Genomic DNA, 15,425 nt, shown 5'->3' on the forward strand with positions numbered 1-15,425 from the left:
CAACCACCTTTCTGCTTTATCCATTCCCTTTAAAAGTGTCTCACCTAATACACAGCGTCTACAAATTAGAAGGCTGCTCCAAAGCAAGCAAAACATGCCAATTAAGTGGAATCATTTGTGCCTCCCACCAACGCATTTCCTCCTTCAGCTGTGCCCACTGAAAACAGAATCTCCAAGGACTTCTCAAAGAACTTTACCATTATGTACCAGGGGCTGAAACAGAAAGAAGCAGAGCATATATTTACAGGATAGCTTATTGAGACACACTTTCACCAGATCATTACCTAACCAGAAAGGAAGTACAACTAATAATGACTTACATTTAGGAATTCTATTTTAGCATATTCAATTCATTTCGCCGTTTCATGGTATGCGGTATATACCCAGGGCACCAAAAAAGAAACTCTATTTAGTCAGAAGGTTTTAGCAACACCTCTCATCCACTATGGCTCATGACTGTTTTATATTTGCCTGGAAATTTATATCGGAAAGACTCAGCCGGGAAAGTGTTAGTTTCCATATATGTAATGGAATTCTTTCAATATTTAAACTTAAAAAGTGAATTGGGCCACTATCAATTTGACAGATTCATATGAACATATTTGCAATTACTACTTTAATTCTTTGTACTAGCATTTATGATGTGGATGGGTTGACCAGTAGAGATTTAAACCATTGACGCCTTGTCTATAGATTAAAGTCGGCAATATGAGATGTAATATATATACACATATAATTAATATGAATTATTAGGAATGTCACAAGAATTAGTTATCAATCCTTTGTGATATTTCCGATAACCATGTCACGGGGAAATAATCAGTGTTTTCATCTAAAAGTTTTAAGAACTTTAACTCATGTACCTTTTTAACTGTGAACCGTCTCTCAGCATTACAATGCTATAATTATACAGGTTCTGTATAAGTCAGCTGTGCAAAAAAAAAAGTCTAGTACTTGAACTAACGCATAATTCCATTCCATGTTAGGAATTGACATAGAAAGTTTCAAAGTCATCACAAACATACAGAAAAGGTGAACATAACTAAATCTATTATTGTTCACGATAGCCACTTTGCCTTTTGATTGTGGTAAACCAGAACTCGCAGGCATTTAGGCACTTCTAGCCCCTTTATCACCAGCGGCTAAATGCCGAGGTTAAAGGAGAAATTCAGCTATCGGTTGAATCCAAATGGACTCCACAGTTCGCGGTGATCCGCGGTGTGTGCTCAATTCACATTGCACTTTTTAACTCCCCCACGAATCTACTTAAAATATTAAACCATTGGCACTTTTAAGATCGAATTTCATCTTTGATAACCGACTCATCCCAGTTTGGATCTATAAATCTACTTTCACGGCGCCTAGTTGGTATTTATCTCCCAAGCTCTAATTATGAAACAAAAAAAAACATTTACACGCAATTTGCAGGCAACAAAAGCAACGATGTAGCCGAAATTTTAGCTCTAGTTTAATTTTTACATTGGAGACGTGTTTCTACCCGGCTGCAGCAAAATTGCCAAGCCGAACATGATTGTGTATTTTTTCAGAATCTTTAAACTCGGTTATTTTAAACATCTGCCTATTAGTTTCTTTTCATTTAAAAAGTTGGAATTCAGAAACCCTAGATCGTAAACTATATGAACGCAGTGCCTGAAGAGATCATTGCCGCGATTTCCAGTTCTCCACCAAAACCCGTACAGAGTATAGTGTACTTTGTTCACGGTTATAGGAATAAATTTGCAGTCATTTGATTGGTGTTCTGGTTTCAGAGGGCAGAATCGCGTCACATGGCCGCAGTTGGAAACGTGATAAAAATGCCTGCTTTCTCTGGCTGCTGATGTAAGCGCACTCTTTAACCGGCTGGGTTGGGGGGAGGAGGGCTCACACTGGTCAGCAACACACAAGGATTCAATAAAAAAAATCCGGTCAGACCCACGCGGGAAGAACAGCAACAGATCGCGTGTGAGCACAATCCTGTCATAAACCCATCAAGCGGGGCTGAGCACAACGAGCCTGCTTTAAGAACTGCCCGGCAACAGAAATTCTGTACCGATCGAGGTTAAGCTCTAACCTAAACCAGCGAAACACGCCGGCTTCTACGATGCTTCGATTTGGAGGTTGTTCTGTCTTCTTGTGGGTGAGCTATCTGAGTCTGGGTCCGGTTCGCGTGGTGGAAGCGGCTGCCTGCGAACCCATCCGGATCCCGATGTGCAAACCAATGCCCTGGAACATGACGAAGATGCCGAACCATCTGCATCATAGTACCCAGGATAACGCCGTGTTGGCCATTGAGCAGTACGAGGGCTTGGTGGGTACCAAATGCAGCCCCGTACTGCTCTTTTTCCTCTGCGCGATGTATGCCCCGATCTGCACCATCGACTTTCAACACGAGCCCATCAAACCCTGTAAATCGGTGTGCGAGAGGGCGAGGGATGGCTGCGAGCCCGTCATGAGACGGTACAACCATACCTGGCCGGAAAACCTCGCTTGCGAGGAGTTCCCCGTCTACGACCGCGGAGTCTGCATCTCCCCCGAAGCCATTGTAACAGCCGACGCACCTGGTGAGTTTCACAATATCCACCAGCTAACCCCCAGTACCTTGGGAGTTACACCGAATGAAGTCCACTGCAATTGATTTCAAAATAGGCAATGCAATTAATTTTTAAACACTCGCTCCACTAAACGGATAGGATCTTCTCATGTTGGTTTTCTAGATTGTACGTCTAATGATAGTTCTAAACTATTCCGATCCTTGCGAACTTTCCCAACTAAAATAACACGGCAGTAATGTCCCAGCTGACATGCCAAATATTTTGTATTAATTAAGGGGGATTAAAGCGATTTCTAATCAGTAACCGTTAACATTAACTGCTGTAAGGCAGTGCTTCAGAACTGTTAACAAGGAGCAACAGAAACAAAACCGTCCATGCTCCGCTGCTTATAGATACTGTACTTAATAGGCGAAGCAATCAGTCGATCATTATACGTAATGCGGATAGTTTATGACACAGCGAGCCGTGATCTTACTTTTATCATATAAGTGAGGCAGGAGTTTAACAAAATATTTAAGTATGTTACTGAGCTAATTTTGTTTTTTCCCAAGAAACAGCTCCCGACCTATCAGTTCATTCTTCTAATAATAACTGCAGGAACCTGGGAGGAGGTAAGTCGTTTCAAAACGTTACATACGTTACGACAAAACAACGTACACAATACGCTTAGACTTAATTGAACTTGCACCTGGCCCACCTGCAATAAAAACACCCCTCTGCCAGCTTGGCCAATTGCCTTCATGCCATAATGAACTGGAGGGATATTTTTTCTCTTAAAAGCTGCTTTAGACAACTAAGATGTTTACACTGTAGAATTGTATCAAACCCAGTAAAACAAGTGTAATTACCTCCGATTAGTACTGTAATTGCCATTCAGAATAAGAATCGTGCGGCATAGAAACAGGCCATTTGAATCACCATGCATCAAGAACCCCTCTAAACTCTCCTCATTTTCAAGCCTGGTCCGTAGCCTCGTATATGTTTGCGATTCCAGCTTTATTTTCTAGATACTTATTGAATGTTATGAGAATACTTGTCTCCACTAACCCCTCGGGTAACGACTTTCGGATTCCAACGAATCCGAGGTGAAGAAAATGTTCATAATCCCTTCTAAACCATTTAACACTTAACCCAAATCCAAGGCCTCTAGTTTTATGCATATTTGCAATGCTGAAACTTGTCTTACTACCTAAACTATTTATGCCCCTCAAGCTTTTTAAAAAAATATATATATAACTTATAAGGAGAGCAAACCCAGCCTATTAAATTTCTCCTCACAACTGAAACATGCTGGTGAAACTTATTGCGACCTTTCCAGTGTAATCGCAGTCCATGACTTAAGACTAATGTCAATCAAGTCCATATAACTGCAAGAGGTAGTTAATTACTGAAATAAAACAGCAAATTCTGGAAACACTCATCAAGTCTGGCAGCAGTCGAGGAGAGAGACTTTGAGTTGTAAGCCCTTCCGCCGGAAGCAATTGATAGGTTGCTGTCCTGAGTTGACGTTTCGCTTTCTCCGCCTGCTGCCGGTGTTTTGAGCACGCTGTTTCAGATTTGCAACAGTTCGCAAAACGTCACTTGTTGTTAATCCCTAAACGGTCACAAGCTGCGAGGAGGCAGAGGATAGGGATCTTGGGTGGAGGAGGCCAAGATTACCATAGGAACAACACACACAAAATTGTCTCGGTCCAAAAGGTCGACTGTTTATTCATTTCAGCATCTGCAGAAGCTCTCGAATTTACAATACGAACGGCTACTGTATGCTGTACAAACCATCTTCGAGCATCGAGCAACTTGATTGGCTGAGCTCTTTGCCCGCCAGGTAGCAAGTCCCGTGTACAGCAAGGGACATTCGACGAACATCTCCTGTAGCTGTTGTGCAACATTTTCTGCCCAATACCAGAAGTGAAAACCCTTTGACGTTAACACTGTTGCGCTATAATACTAGCACTAAATTAAAGCCGTTCTTGTTGTCTTGACTTACAACATGGATTGTCACTGGACTGTAAATTGGTAGCTCGATCAACACCATACCAATCACACCCACCCTTAGCTGGCCAGAGTAGAAAGTACTTTATACTTTATTGTCGCCAAACAATTGATACTAGAGCGTACAAATATCAGAGCGATATTTGATTCTGTTCTTCGTGCTCGGCCCCCTGGAGTACAAATCGATAGTAAATATTAAAAAATTTAATTATAAATCATAAATAGAAAATAGGACAGGGAAAGTAAGATAGTGCAAAAAAACCGAGAGGCAGGTAGAACGCTATGCTGCAAAAGGCGATATGCGCCACTTCACTCATCATAACATGATATGTCAGTCTTTAACTTTGTCAAGACTAAACAGAACCCGCTCTTTCTCTCTCCAAATACGCACAGGAGTCGGGTTGTGCGTAGCTGATTTTCCAGCGCGTTTCATTTAAACTGGAAAATTAGCACCACTTGGAACAGCGTCGTGCAATAGCTCCGCAAGTGTTTAAAGAAGTGATTATTTAGGTCATTGATTAGCAATGATTTAAAGAGCGGCTACATGACGTAACAAAGCCACCAAACCTCGCCGAATTTAGTTAGCACGCCTACCGTAGTCCGACGTGAAAATCTAAAGAACGGAGCCAGAGACACACGAGGGACGGGCAGCAATGCTCTTTATCTCCCCGGTAATTGCAACAAAGTATGCTGTCTGTGAGCGATCACCGTGCTTAACTTTTTAAGGCTGCGCAGAAGAGGCTGGAGAGAGCGGGAGAGAAGTGTCGGAACAGGCAGGGTAGCTGAGGTCAGGATTACTGAAACTTTAAAAAAAGATGAACGTTCCCCCGTGCCCCAATGCGACCTTCAGCGTTAAACAAGCATTCCCAGTAGGATAGTCACGGAGGCCTCTGGCCATGTAAATGATGATACACTTTTTATTTCGACGGGACACAGATCAGCTGTTGGAGCACTACAATAGCTGATTTATTGCTCAGGGTTTTTTTTAAACTGACGTCTTTACTCCCGGCGCAGTTACTTGGTGTTGCTGGTTTGTCGCGGGCGCAGACTCTGCAGCCAATAAATCATGGCTACCTGCCTGCCTACAGCATAGAGTGCCTCTAGGAAGGGGCGAAAGTTAAGCGGCAGTCCCCAGAGGCAGGAGCTGCAATCGGGTGGCGGAACAATACACACCCAGGAGGCGAAGTACCAACGACGTCGGGGAAGATAATGGCAGGATTCATCCGTAAAATGGAAGGAAGCTGGCTCTGGGAAGGAAATTTGGGGTGGGTGTGGAGCCACTGTGGATGTTTGGAATGTAGATAGACCCATTTGCGCACGGTCCAATTTTATAGTAAACTTGTGCCAGCTGAGGTAGTTTTTAAAATGTCTTCTGTTTAGATTTAAAGTAGATATATTTACAGAGGAGCTTCCACCAGACTTTAGGTTTGGGTCAGCCCTAGGGATGTGCTGACGGAGACCCTTTGGAAGGGATGGCCGGCCAGCGGAGGTGAATGCCACTCCTAACTGCTCTGGAGAGAGCTTGCTGCTTCCAGTCGCTGAGAACTTTCAGGTGAACGCTGCTGAGCTGTTTGACAAGGGAGCTCACGCTTTAGATTTATTTTTTTTAGGTCAAAGGGACAATGAAGGAATGGCTTTCTATATCCAAGTCAGGATGGGGTACGCGAGTTTGGGAGGTGCTGTCGGAATACCACAGGTCCATAAACAAGGGAGAAACTGCAGATTCTGGAAGTCCAAGCAACACACACAAAATGCTGGAGGAACTCAGCGGGCCCGGCAGCATCTATGGAAAAAAAAGTACGCAGACTGTACTTTTTTCCAAAGATGCTGCCTGGCCTGCTGAGTTCCTCCAGCATTTTGTGTGTGTTACCGCGTGGCATTTTGGTACTGTACCAGACGGCAGTCGCAATTCGCAACTGCAAGAAGGAATTGATACCCTGGATATGGGAGCGGATGCCGGTTTAATCTCTCACTGCCCATAAAAAAAATGACACTGCCCACTGAAACTAAGTGTTAAGCACCCCTGCCTCGTATTGTTTCTCCCTTTCATGCTGTCTTCACTATTCATCTGTTAAATCTCCATATGCTAATGAATCTGCCGGGTAAAACCCTGCCACTATATTGTCCCCTGCAACATGATGAACCTTGGTGAAAGTCACATATCCCCAGTACCATAAGCTTCCTCCACACGTCAGCTGCAGGGAGCATCCCAGTTTTGCACGTTCCAGTGTTCTGCTGGGGTATTCTTGACTTCTGCACAGCTCGCAATGGGAGGAGTTCAAAGTAAGTGTATTATCAAAATACTAGTCTGTCACCATATACAACCCTGAGATGCATTTTCTTGCGGACATACTTAATACATCCATAGTAGAATAATAAACCATACTAGAATAAATGCAGGACTGCATCAACTTGACGTTCAGCCAGTGTGCAAAGGACAAAAATAAAGCAATACAAAATAAATAGCAATAAATATAGAGAGCATGAGATGAAGAATCCTTGAAAGCGAGTCCATAGGTTGTGGGAACAGTTCAGTGACGGGCCAAGTAAAGTGGAAGGCTGTTTTATGACAGCTAGGAGAAATTACTACTGTTCTCTCTAGCGATAAAGAGAGTGGGTTACCTGCCGAGGACGGCTTTTGTGGGGCGGGTTGCACGCAGCTATTTCAGCAAACACCTCACGGCATGTGTGCTTCCTCCGCAGATAGCTGCAGGTGCCCGGCGGTGAAGCTCACACAGAAAGTTTACCTGAAGAATAACTACAATTACGGTGAGTCTTGCCAACCTTCCGAATCGCTTCACGGCAGTCTGGATGGTGATCCAACCCCGCCAGGCGGTTTCCCTAGGGCGCTCAGTATCCAGTTTATACGTATGAGTCGTTCTTTGCAAAACGATCAAGAACGCAGGCAAGACGTCGATTCGCGAATTTGCATTTCAAGCATAACGTGAAGATTAAAGAATAGACATTCAAAGTCGTGTTTCCACTAATATGCCGGTCACATGTGGGAAGAATAATATCGGTGGGCGTTTTCTGTTACTATTTGGATTGCATCTTTGCTAAAGTGACCCGTTAGTTTATCAGTGGAAATTGTGGTTGAATATGGGGTGACTGATTCTGGTTAAATATGAGCTACGGTGATGATTCAATCTATTTAGGTTTTCAACCGTCGTTGCACATTTCGGGGTCCAGTATACAGTAGCTATTGAGTTTTGCAGACAACTGCCTCTGAGGTGGGCCTGACGATTTTACAGGTCTCCAGAGAACGGAGGAACTGACCCGTCTCCGCTTGCCAATCCATCAAAGCAAGACTCCCAAAGCCTTTAATTGTTGTTGAGACCAAACAGGGGCGTTTATGTTTGGAACTAGCTTTGTCTTTCGTTGCAGTTATTCGGGCTAAAGTGAAGGAAGTCAAGAGTAAGTGCCACGACGTTGCCACCACAGTGGAAGTGAAAGACGTCCTGAAATCGTCCCTGGTGAATATCCCGAAGGAAACAGTGACCCTTCACACCAGCTCAGCGTGTCTCTGCCCTGAAATCAGAACTAACGAGGAGTATGTTATCATGGGCTACGAGGATGAAGAGCGGGCGAGGTACAGTGAGCAAACGGGCAGTTTCAGTGTAACGAGCCTAGCGCTAATCGTCCAGTCTTGTCACCGTTAACCCAGATGGATAACTGTAAATTTCTTGCACAGGTTACTCCTGGTGGAGGGTTCCATAGCCGTGAAATGGAAGGACCGACTTGGGAAAAGAATCAAGGTAATGTTCCAGGCACTTTTCTCTTGTCTCTTGCCACTACCCTGCCCACAACTTACAAATACCTCACGACATTCCAAATTGCTTTAGAGACAATGAGGTACTTTTGAGGTGTAGTCATTGTTGCAGCGTAGAACAAAGCTGTGGCCAATTTGCCCAGAACATACATTCACAAGAATTGAAACAGTAACACAAGGCAATCTATTTTCAGTAATGTTGATTGATAATAAAGATTGGCCAGGACATGAACATGAACAAGCGTGTCACAATTGCCAAATAGACATTGGATTGCGGGGGAGAGAGAGAGTTTAAAAGAAACAGGCGGGGCCAGTTGGCACATTTTGCTTGCCACAGTTCCCAAAGCAACATTAGATTATGCATCGTTAAGCAAAGTCCAATAAAAAAGAAATTTGGTTTGTGTGGAACAGCCACTGTCTGAGTGGGCCATTGTTAGAGTGGGGAGTTGAGGCTTTCGCCCATTGAGGAGACTTCTGCGAGAAGAGATGGATTTTTGTTATTTATTCTTTCTTCTGGTATGTGGGAAAGCAGGAAGACTGCCAGTACCCCTGATAACTACACCTGCAAGAAGTGCATCCAGCTGCTGCTTCTGACAGACCATTTTAAGGAGTTGGAGCTGGAACTGGATGAACTCCAGATCATTGGTGAGGCTGAGAAGTTGATAGACAGGTCATACAGGGAGGTAGTTACACCCAAGGTGCAGGACATCGGTAACTGGGTAATCATCAGGAGGAGGGAAGGGGATGGGCAACATGTGCAGGTGGGCACTGTGGCCATTGTCTCTCAGTGACAGGTATCTGGCTTTGGATACTGTTGGGGGAGGTGAGGATAGCAGAGGAAAGCCACAAGCTGTCAGGTCTCAGGCACTGGGTCTGGCTGTGGCTCAGAAGGGAAGGGGACAGGAAAGCAATCTGTAGTTATATAGGGAATTCAGTGGTCTGGGAATAGAAAGGAAGTTCTGTGGTGGAGAGTGAGATTCCCAGATGGTATGTTGCCTTCTGGGTGCCAGGCTCAGGGATATCTCGGATCGGGTCCACACATTCTTAAGTGGGAGAGAGAGCAGCCAGAGCTCGTAGTCCTCATTGGTACCAATGGCATGAGTAGGAGGGTTGATGAGGATCTGGAAAATGAGTTACATGCTCAGTTAGAGGGCAGGACCTCCAGGATTGTGATGTCAGGTTTGCTACCTGTGCCCCATGCTGGTGAGGCCAGAAAAAGGAAGATCATATAGTTTAAAGCATGGCTAAGGAGATGGTGGTGGAGAGAGGACTTCAGATTTTTGGATCATTTGGTCTCTTATCCAGGGAGGGTGGGAACTGAAAGAAGGGATGATGTGCACCTGAACTGGAGGAAGACTAACATTATAGTGGGAAGGTTTGCTGGTGCTGCACAGGGTGGGGGTGGCTGGGGGGGGGGGGGGGGAGGTTTAAACTAGAGTCATAGGATATAGAACTAGAGCACCAGAATAGATAGTGTAGAGGTTGTGAAGAAAAATTTTGTTAAGCCTACATACAAAGTCAGGAGTCAAAAGGTTGAGCATGGAGGGACTAACGTTCTGAACTGCCTATATTTCAATGCAAAGACTATTGTAGAAAAGACAGAGGAGCTTAGTGCATGGATCAGCGCATGAAATTATGACAGTGTAGTCATTAGTGAGACTTGATTACATAAGGGGCAGAACAGGCAGCTAGCTCAGTGTTCCATGATTCCGTTGTTTTAGATGTGATACAGTGGGAGGTGTGGCATTACTAGTCAAGGAAAATGTCATGGCAGTGCTCTGACAGGACAAACTGGAGAACACATCTAGTGAGGCTTTATGGGTAGAACTGAGGAATGTGAAAGGTATGACCATGTTATTGGGATTATATTATAGATCACACAAGAGTCCACAGGATTTACAGGAGCAGATTTGTAGAGCAATCACAGGCTTTTGCAAGAAACATATGGTTATGATAGTAGGTGATTTTAACTTCCCGCATATTGAGTGGGCCTCCCGTACTGTAAAAGGGCTGGGTGGGAAAGAGTTTGTTAAGTGTGTTTAGAAAAGTTTCCTTAATCAGTTCATAGAGGTCCCAACTAGAGAGAGTGTGATACTAGATCTCCTATTAGAGAATGAGACAGGACAGGATACAGACGTTTGTGTAGGAGAACATTTTGCATCTAGTGATCATAATGCCGTGTGCAAAAAGATAGGTCTGGTCCGCAGGTTGAGATTCTAAATTGGAGAGAGGCCAATTTTAATGGTATCAGAAAGGATCTAGCAAGTGTGGAGTGGGACAGGCTGTTTTCTGACAAAGGTGTACTTGGTAAGTGGGAGAACTTCAAAAGTGAAATCTTGAGAGTACAGAGTTTGTATGTTCCTGTCAGAATAAAAGTTAAGAATAACAGGTTTAGGAAACCTTGGTTTTCAAGAGATATTGAGGCCATGGTTAAGAAAAGGAAGGAGGTGCATGGCAATTATAGGCAGGTAGGAAGAAATGAGGTGCTTGAGGAGTATAAGAAATGCAAGAGAACACTTAAGGAAGTCAGGAGGGCCTAAATAAGGCATGAGTTTGCTCAAGCCGACAAAGTGAAAGAGAATTCTAAGGGCTTCTACAAATATATTAAGAGCAAAAGGATAGAAAGGGACAAAATTGGTCCGCTGGAAGATCAGAATGGTATCTATGTGTGGAGCCAAAAGAGATGGGAGAGATCTTAAGTGGAATTTTTGCATCTATATTTGCTTGGGAGATGGACACAGAGTTGAGAGAAGTGAGGCAAAGCAGCAGCGATGTCATGAACTCCATACAGATTACAGAGGGGAAGGCATTTGAGGCAAATTAGTGTCGATAAATCCACAGGGCCTGATAAGGTGTTCCCTCAGCTGGGATTTGAGAACCTGAGGTATAGGGAAAGGTTGAACAGGTTAGGACTTTGTTCCTTAGTAAGTAGAAGATTGAGGGGACATTTGATAGAAATATACAAAACTATGAGATGTATAGATAGCTTTCTCCACTGTGGTTGGGTAAGCCTACAACTAGAAGTCATAGGTTAAGGGTGAAAGGTGAAATATTGAAGGGGAACATGAGGGTGAACTTCTTCCCTCAGAGTGGTAAGAGTGTGGAACAAGCTGCCAGCGCAAGTGGTGGATATGGGTTCGATTTCAACACTTAAGAGAAAGGACATGGATGGGAGAGATATGAAGGGCTACGTTCCAGAGAAAGGTCGATGGGACTAGGCAGATTAATGGTTTGGCATGGACTAGATGGACCAAAGGGCCTATTTCTGTGCTGTAATGTTCTATGACTCTATGACAAGCTGTCTTTTATGTCATCCTGAGAAAGTAGACAGTAAAGGTTCAATTGAATGAAACACTGTTGGTGTGGCACTCCTTTGGCATCAGAGTCCTGTACAGCAAACAATTCAAATCTGACCAGTTTTGGAGGTGTCATTAAATTGAATATACAGTGTATTCTAGCTTCTTAAACTTCTTAAGGTTTAGAAGCATGTCCTGGGCTCTGTTGGCTCTTCCTGGTTCAAGATCCTGCTTAGTAATGTATTGGAAATTCAGCTTTAATTTTGCACTTGGATCTTTGTGAATGAGGCTTGAACCTGTGATTTTCTGACTCAAAGATGACATACAGCTCTCACTGTGACAGTAAAATTAATTTTAATTTTAGTGTAATAATCAATTTGACACCCATGTTTTTGCTGAATTCACTCTAATGCTAATTTTTTGAAATGATACATGCATTAACTTGGTTTTCAATGAATATCAGAACTGGGATCAAAGGCTCCGTCAGGACAGAAGAAGGGGAAGAAGTGGCCAACAAAATGGAGAGAAACGTATACAACCCAGAGATACAAGAGTCGCATCCAGACAGAGGAATAAAAGGAGGAATGCTAAGCAAGCACGTCAGTAAACATTTTGCACGAAAAGTCCTTTGGACAGTATACAAATGTCTGCATTCTTGGAGTGGCACAAGGAAATTGCACTATTGCACGTATGTCCTAATAACGACTATGAAATTTAGCTATTCTATAACTTTGTCTTTTGTCCTTTTTGCACGAATGTTAGTGTGATAAGATACAAAGCAGCATCGAATTCCTGCACTGTACTCGTTTGCCAAGACTGTCCCAGAGTATGTTGGGGAGCGGAGTCAATGAGCTGCTTTTAATCCAATGGTACACATTTATTGCGTTTCTAGGTTACGCAACCATGAGACTGTGGTCACATATTCAGTGAAAGAATGTCTGAACAAGGGTCTGCAGTGTGTGTAAGGATCGGAATGTTCAGGTAGAGTTGGTGTCTCGAGGCCAGGATTGTACAGCCCCAAAACAGACTGTTGCATGTCGGATCTGATGAGAATAAAGATGCCACATCAGTGGCTCAGTTAGAGCTAAGAAGCGTAGGATGACCAGCAGCACTTGCAAAACAAACACTGGATATAACATACCAATATTATTGGTCGCTTGTTTAATCAGCCTTATCCAATTATATCTACAATTAGTAATGAAGAAAATGTACAAACTGCAAGATGATTGTGTGGTGGAAAGGAACAATGCTTGCATCAAATTAGTTTTAAAATTTTATGTTTATGAACTATTAAATACATTACTTTGAAAATCAATTGACTATTGTGATGACTATTTACAGTGTCTTAGATTTTCTAATATACAACTAGTTTATCAGATTCAGATACTTCACATTTAACAGTCAGATAGGGACAATAATAGAGTGCGAGATTAATAAAATACATTTAATAAAAACATTTAAAAGACATTTGGAAAAGTACATGGGTAGGAGGGATGTAGAGGGCTATGGGCCAGATGGACTAGCTTGGTCCAGATAATGAGTTATACCAAAGGGCCTGTTTACATCTTGTGTAAGTCCATCACTCTACCATTTAATTTTCATTTCAGATTTCATCAAATTCATAGCAAGACAAGTAATACGATTATAGTTTTTCCACATTGAAATGTCAAAAAAAATCATGCTTAGCTTAATAAATTGTGTTAGTTTGCGTTTTCTTCTCTTTCAAATCATTCATTTTAATCTCTTCTTAATACATGTTCTCGTTTAATTGCCAAAGCATATATGAAATGCTCCAAGGCAAACTTCTGGGAAAAGGCACAATTTATTAAAGAGAAAACTATCATTTATTTTTCCAATAGAACATTCAAATTCTGTAAAACTAAATCAGACAAAGAGCCAAAACTCAGCAATCGGACTCCGGTGACAGTGCAAGAATTTGAACCCAAAGGGCACTTGGGGACAGAGAAAATAAATAACCCACTGAGTTACAGGCTGCTTTGATTAAATATAAATTCAGTATCTATTTATTCTGGACAACCAAATTCACTATAACATTTTAAAAATTTTATTTCTAATTATTAGGGTAAACAATTTAATTATTGACAATAATAATAATAATAGGGTTTAGATTGCTGCCTGTATATAGAGCAGCAAGGTAATTTTATGAAATTGGCGTAAAACCTGATCAAATCTCCTGCCAATGCCAGAATTGTTAATTGTCTTTTATAGTATTGTAAGAAGCTGACAGACTTTTAATTTAATACATCATTACTTGATTTAGATTCAAATAAATCATGAATTTAAAGTTATTGTAAATTATTTTGAGAAATTTTGTTGCCTTAAATTGCAGTGTTAGTAATTTGAATTAACCCATGTCAACAAAATAACGTTTTTCAATGCAAAGCAGCCAAAACTTTGCCACTTCAAAACTTCTTTTATTTCAGATTTGTGGATATTTAAAAAAAAAACCAGCAAAATATTTTCCCTTTTTAAAAATTTATCAAATAGCTCATAGCAAGTTGCAAATTTCTACTTTTCCTATCTCTATCCATCATGGGGGGCCGGTGTCATTCAATCTTGAGTCTATGCTGGTTTGTGAACCATCCCCAATCCATTACTTACTTCTCTATTTTCTTTCACCTGCCTATCGAATGCATAATATTGAAAACAAATATCATGTAATTTTTCACCACACACAAGAACAAAATACTTTTTGCAACATGAAAATGGAATAAATTTTCCAGATCTAGTCTATTCATTGGACCTTATGAATTTGTTAAAATACATTAAGCATAAGATTCCTGAAGAGAATTAACAGTGGTCAGATTAGTTTTAACTGTTCCTCCGCCCATCATTGCCAATCCCGTTGATCTCCTTTCAAAAGACCAGCAGGATAAGAGAGGGGGGGATTTAGCTCCTGCCAAGAAAACAATTACATTGCCATATTTTCAAGGAATTGTGATTGTTTCAAAACTCCTTTGAACTTTAGCTCCTGAGGTAAGAAGTCAAACATTCTTAAAGCTCATTATCAAAAGTGATTATCAGCATGGTTAATTAAAAGATTAAGGTGTGTTATCAGATTATCACATGCTGCCAAAATGAGATACTTCCAACATTGTTTTCCCTATTTAACCTGTTAATCACAAGTCAGTCAATTATGATCAGATGGCAATAGACAGGACAAAAACATGTGGGATATACTGTACCACTGAGCATCAATCAACACACATATTGCTGTCAAGGCCAGAATTTATTACTCATCTTTGAAAAGAGATTTAGAATGACAGATTTTCTTTCTTGAAAGAAGGGAAGAACATTGGTGAACTAGATGGGTTTTATGAAAATATAATAGTGGCGCAATTGACAATAACTTTTATGATTTATTTTGTTGTGATGCAGCATGGAATAGGCTCTTAGCCCTTTGAATCACACCGCCCAGCAATCCTCGATTTGATTGTAGCTTAATCATTGGACAATTTAAAATGACCAGTTAACCTACCAACCAGTACGTCTTTGTACTGTGGAAGGAAACTGGAGCACCTAGTGGAAACCCACGCAGTCAGGGGGAGAACTCTTTACAGGCAGCCGTGGTAATTGAACCCTGGTCGCCTGTACTGTAAAATGTTCTGCTAACCACTACACTACCTTGCCATCCATATGAATGTGAATAATTTCATACTGTAATTATTCAGATTTAATTTTGCCAACTTTTCAGGTAAGGTTCAAACTTCTATCTCTATTTCTAAATCTTGGTCAAAATTCAAAGCCTCAGGCCTCTGGCCCCATAACACTATCATTACATCTCCACCAGCATCC

General features: G+C 41.9%; 1 protein-coding gene across 2 annotated transcripts; it reads left to right on the forward strand.

Moving 5' to 3' along the window:
* Positions 1-1,830: 1,830 nt before the first annotated feature.
* Positions 1,831-12,924, forward strand: frzb (frizzled related protein). 2 transcript variants are annotated; one of them, XM_072261733.1, is made up of 6 exons: positions 1,831-2,561; positions 3,104-3,163; positions 7,248-7,313; positions 7,929-8,133; positions 8,236-8,299; positions 12,073-12,924. In XM_072261733.1, the coding sequence occupies exons 1-6, from the start codon at positions 2,102-2,104 to the stop codon at positions 12,214-12,216; spliced, it is 999 nt and encodes a 332-aa protein (XP_072117834.1). In that variant the 5' UTR covers positions 1,831-2,101; the 3' UTR covers positions 12,217-12,924. The 2 variants fall into 2 exon arrangements, with proteins under 2 accessions (XP_072117834.1, XP_072117835.1); XM_072261734.1 differs by having other exon boundaries at positions 3,110-3,163.
* Positions 12,925-15,425: the final 2,501 nt, after the last annotated feature.

This window comes from Mobula birostris, chromosome 6, assembly GCF_030028105.1.
Source record: "Mobula birostris isolate sMobBir1 chromosome 6, sMobBir1.hap1, whole genome shotgun sequence".
NCBI classification, from domain to species: Eukaryota; Metazoa; Chordata; class Chondrichthyes; order Myliobatiformes; family Myliobatidae; genus Mobula; species Mobula birostris.

Excerpts from the sequence above, each read along its gene's own strand:
- frzb (XM_072261733.1), top strand. The coding sequence starts at position 2,102 with ATGCTTCGATTTGGAGGTTGTTCTGTCTTCTTGTGGGTGAGCTATCTG. Across the intron at positions 2,562-3,103 it reads TGTAACAGCCGACGCACCTG|AAACAGCTCCCGACCTATCA; the intron begins GTGAGTTTCACA and ends TTTTTTCCCAAG. Across the intron at positions 7,314-7,928 it reads GAAGAATAACTACAATTACG|TTATTCGGGCTAAAGTGAAG; the intron begins GTGAGTCTTGCC and ends CTTTCGTTGCAG.